Here is a 2,937-nt window from a genome sequence, read left to right on the forward strand (position 1 = left end):
CTCTCAGGCCGTTATAATCTTCACGTTCCGGTGCTAACATGCAAACATTGTAATAAGCAATGGGCTCCAGAAGTCAGTGACTTTGTAAGGAGTGGTTACTGGCCCCCTACCATGCAAGCACAGACACTTTTCAACCAAGATCTGTTCCATTCCTTTGAAGCTATGAAGACAACAGCTCCAGGAATGTCAGTGAAAGCCTTCACAGCAATGTTGGACCAGAGAACAAAGCGGTTTGGAAGAGTGAGTACAAATTTGAAGCTGAAAGACAAATGCATTTGTTGTTATTATAAGTAGCTGTAAGGCTGGACAGTATGGCAAAAAGGGTGTTCAAGTCCAAACAGGGCACAAATTCAAATATACTCACATATGAAGTCAAGGTCCACAAGTGGTTGTAATATTTCAGGTTACTGAAATTAACTGAACTGAAGACCATATTAGACAGCATTGCCAATTGCATCCTTTCTTGGGTTTAAAAAGGTACATTGACAAACCATAAATGGGGTGAGCTTGTAGTTCATTGTCATTTAAAGCTGTTCTATAAATTGTTTTTCAGACTGGCAAAGTGAATTCAGATGCTTTTCAGAGGAGCTTTCTGCAATATGTGTACTGCAACTCTGAAGAGGACCAACTTCTGGAAAAGCAGCCATTTGTCTGTCCAGCCTGTAGTCCTGAAATGGTGGCTGTTTCAGTGGATGGCAACAGAAAACTCTACAGGTTCCAGAAAGCAAACCAGTGAGTTTTGTGTACACATTTAAAAACAGCCAATGTAGGTACTTGCTATTAACATTATCATAATAATATAGTTCTCATTTTGTTATTTAAAATTAAGCTGTTGGTACTGTAGCTGTTGAATATAATATCCATGTTAGACTTTGTAACCTTGTTTTTAAAAATAAGTGTCATATGAATACAATTTATATTATGTAATTATTATGTATATAATAATATTATTATTATGTAAAACTTCTTACTACAGTGGTTATCCAGAATACATTTTGTTGTAGGATTGAAGAGCCAGGGTTCTTTGATGGAGTGTTTTTGTCCCAAGACTCTGAGGTGTCCAGTTTTGTTGAGGAAGTCCGGGGGGCTGTCAAGAGTGTAAGTTTTCAATCAGGCTGAGCAGCGGGTATCTCTGGCTTATTTTATAACTAATTGGAAGTAAAGTTGGAAACACTGTAGCCTTATTAGGTGTCCGGATGAGGGAATCTTTGAGATGGCAATGGCAGGTTGCTGAGGTTAGCGATGCAATCGGACTTTCACAAAGAGTGAAGTTGCAGAGCTGGATGAAAAAAAATGCAACTAGATTCTAATCCAGAGGGCACAGTATATCTATAGTATTGGTTGCCGCACATACAGTATGTCTGACACAATTTCTGACAAAGTTAGACTATTGCAATTATCCTCCTGCATGCGAAATGGCAAATAATTTCAATTGGTTTGTTATACTCCAGGGAGTTGCAGATGGAAGATGGGTCAGGCAATCAAATACAAAATCTAATCAGTCTGTAATTATTGGTGTGTTTGAGCGTGCAGCCCTGCTGTTTAACTTTTTACTTTTTACTTTGGTAGACGGCAGGAAGAGCGATGTGTGGGGAATCCCACTGGACAGCAGCAAGAGAGACATCAAAGCAGGCCAACAAGTTGGATGAAGAAGGTGTAGAAATTGCTGTGTGCAGGCATGGATTCCTCCTCAAAGGTTGGTATTGGTCTTGATAAATTCCAATGAAAAATATTTGTAGATGAAACATCTGAAGCCTATTCTTCAGTGTGCAATGTGCTCTCTACTTAATTCTTTTTTCCAAAAGGTCTGAATATGTATAGAGGAGAAATCTTTGCATATCCAATGTTTCTCCAAAAAGAGTTCCAGGGTGCTGCATTTTTGGCCATGGATGTGACCTGCCGTTATGTCCCATACCTGGAGATGGTGTCAGAGGCCTTGACTCATCTTCAACCTCTTCAGAAAATGAGACATTGCTTGTCCGTGATGCATGCCAAAGCCCACAATACAAAATGCGAGGTGATGCTTTTAACTACTTTTACATTTCAGAGTGATGTAGTCAACAATTAAAGTAAAGTACCACAATGAATGATGTTGTGACCCAAACAACAACCCAGGAGTGTGTTTGAGTTGTACATGAGGCCCTATGTGCTGTCCTCTACAGCTGGTGACCTTGGGATATGCATCAATATTGATCACCCTGTTGTCCACCCTGTTTAACAAGTCCACTGCTTCCTGTAGATTCTGTGGAATGCAAGGAACCAGGAAGGTGCCGGGACCACTCTTGGTGAAGAAGTAGAGCAAGTCAATAGTTTTCTCTCCAGATGTGCCCTGACCACAAAGTATATGTCCAAGTCAGGTTTGTAAGCTTCTTTGCCCCCTGCTCCCCTGCAAATGTACACATTACATTTTACAATTTATCGTGATTTTTCTATTGTTCTTTACAGTAAGAACTGATATGCTTACTGTCCATGCTATTGGGTGGAATTAACGTAAAGAGAATGGCCTCCACATTGCCTTGTCTTACAGATTCAAAAAGGTATGTTCATGTATTGAAAAAGAATGGACTATTTTAAACCGTTAAATTTGAGCTTAAAGTCCACCCAAAAGGCATGACTTAAGCTATGTATATGTTGTCGAATATGTCATTATATTAAATCAGGCAGGAACATGTACTTTTTGGTATTTTATGAAATGACAGTGTGTTGTGTGTTGCCGTTTTGCAGACAGTAGAAAACACCTTAGATGCATCAGAGAGCCTGCAGAAGATGCAGGACCAGTTGCATTGCAGTGATGACATGATAAAGCAGTGGGTCAGTAGCGGTAAGGGCAAAGTTGTGTTGTGGTCATACACACTGTTGGAGTAATTTGGTTGTAATGCATGTAGCTGTAGATTAATGTTAAATTATGATGTGGGGATGGACACTATTTGCAAGTCA

At 39.7% G+C, this 2,937-nt stretch overlaps 1 protein-coding gene across 1 annotated transcript; it reads left to right on the forward strand.

Moving 5' to 3' along the window:
* Positions 1 to 587: 587 nt before the first annotated feature.
* LOC130097749 (uncharacterized) lies at positions 588 to 2,531 on the forward strand. The gene is made up of 6 exons (XM_056264698.1): positions 588 to 732; positions 1,005 to 1,098; positions 1,570 to 1,696; positions 1,806 to 2,017; positions 2,240 to 2,357; positions 2,446 to 2,531. Exons 1-6 carry the CDS (start codon positions 674 to 676, stop codon positions 2,487 to 2,489), a joined length of 654 nt encoding a protein of 217 aa, XP_056120673.1. The 5' UTR covers positions 588 to 673; the 3' UTR covers positions 2,490 to 2,531.
* Positions 2,532 to 2,937: the final 406 nt, after the last annotated feature.

The sequence above is a fragment of the Rhinichthys klamathensis genome, unplaced genomic scaffold, assembly GCF_029890125.1.
Source record: "Rhinichthys klamathensis goyatoka isolate OS25496 unplaced genomic scaffold, OSU_Roscu_1.1 h1tg000223l_1, whole genome shotgun sequence".
Taxonomy (NCBI): domain Eukaryota; kingdom Metazoa; phylum Chordata; class Actinopteri; order Cypriniformes; family Leuciscidae; genus Rhinichthys; species Rhinichthys klamathensis.

What these genes read in the sequence shown, in the direction of transcription:
- LOC130097749 (XM_056264698.1), top strand. Translation starts at nt 674, where the DNA reads ATGGTGGCTGTTTCAGTGGATGGCAACAGAAAACTCTACAGGTTCCAG. An exon ending in AGGTTCCAGAAAGCAAACCA is followed by an intron (nt 733 to 1,004) that starts GTGAGTTTTGTG and finishes ATTTTGTTGTAG; the next exon opens with GATTGAAGAGCCAGGGTTCT. An exon ending in GCATGGATTCCTCCTCAAAG is followed by an intron (nt 1,697 to 1,805) that starts GTTGGTATTGGT and finishes TTTTTCCAAAAG; the next exon opens with GTCTGAATATGTATAGAGGA.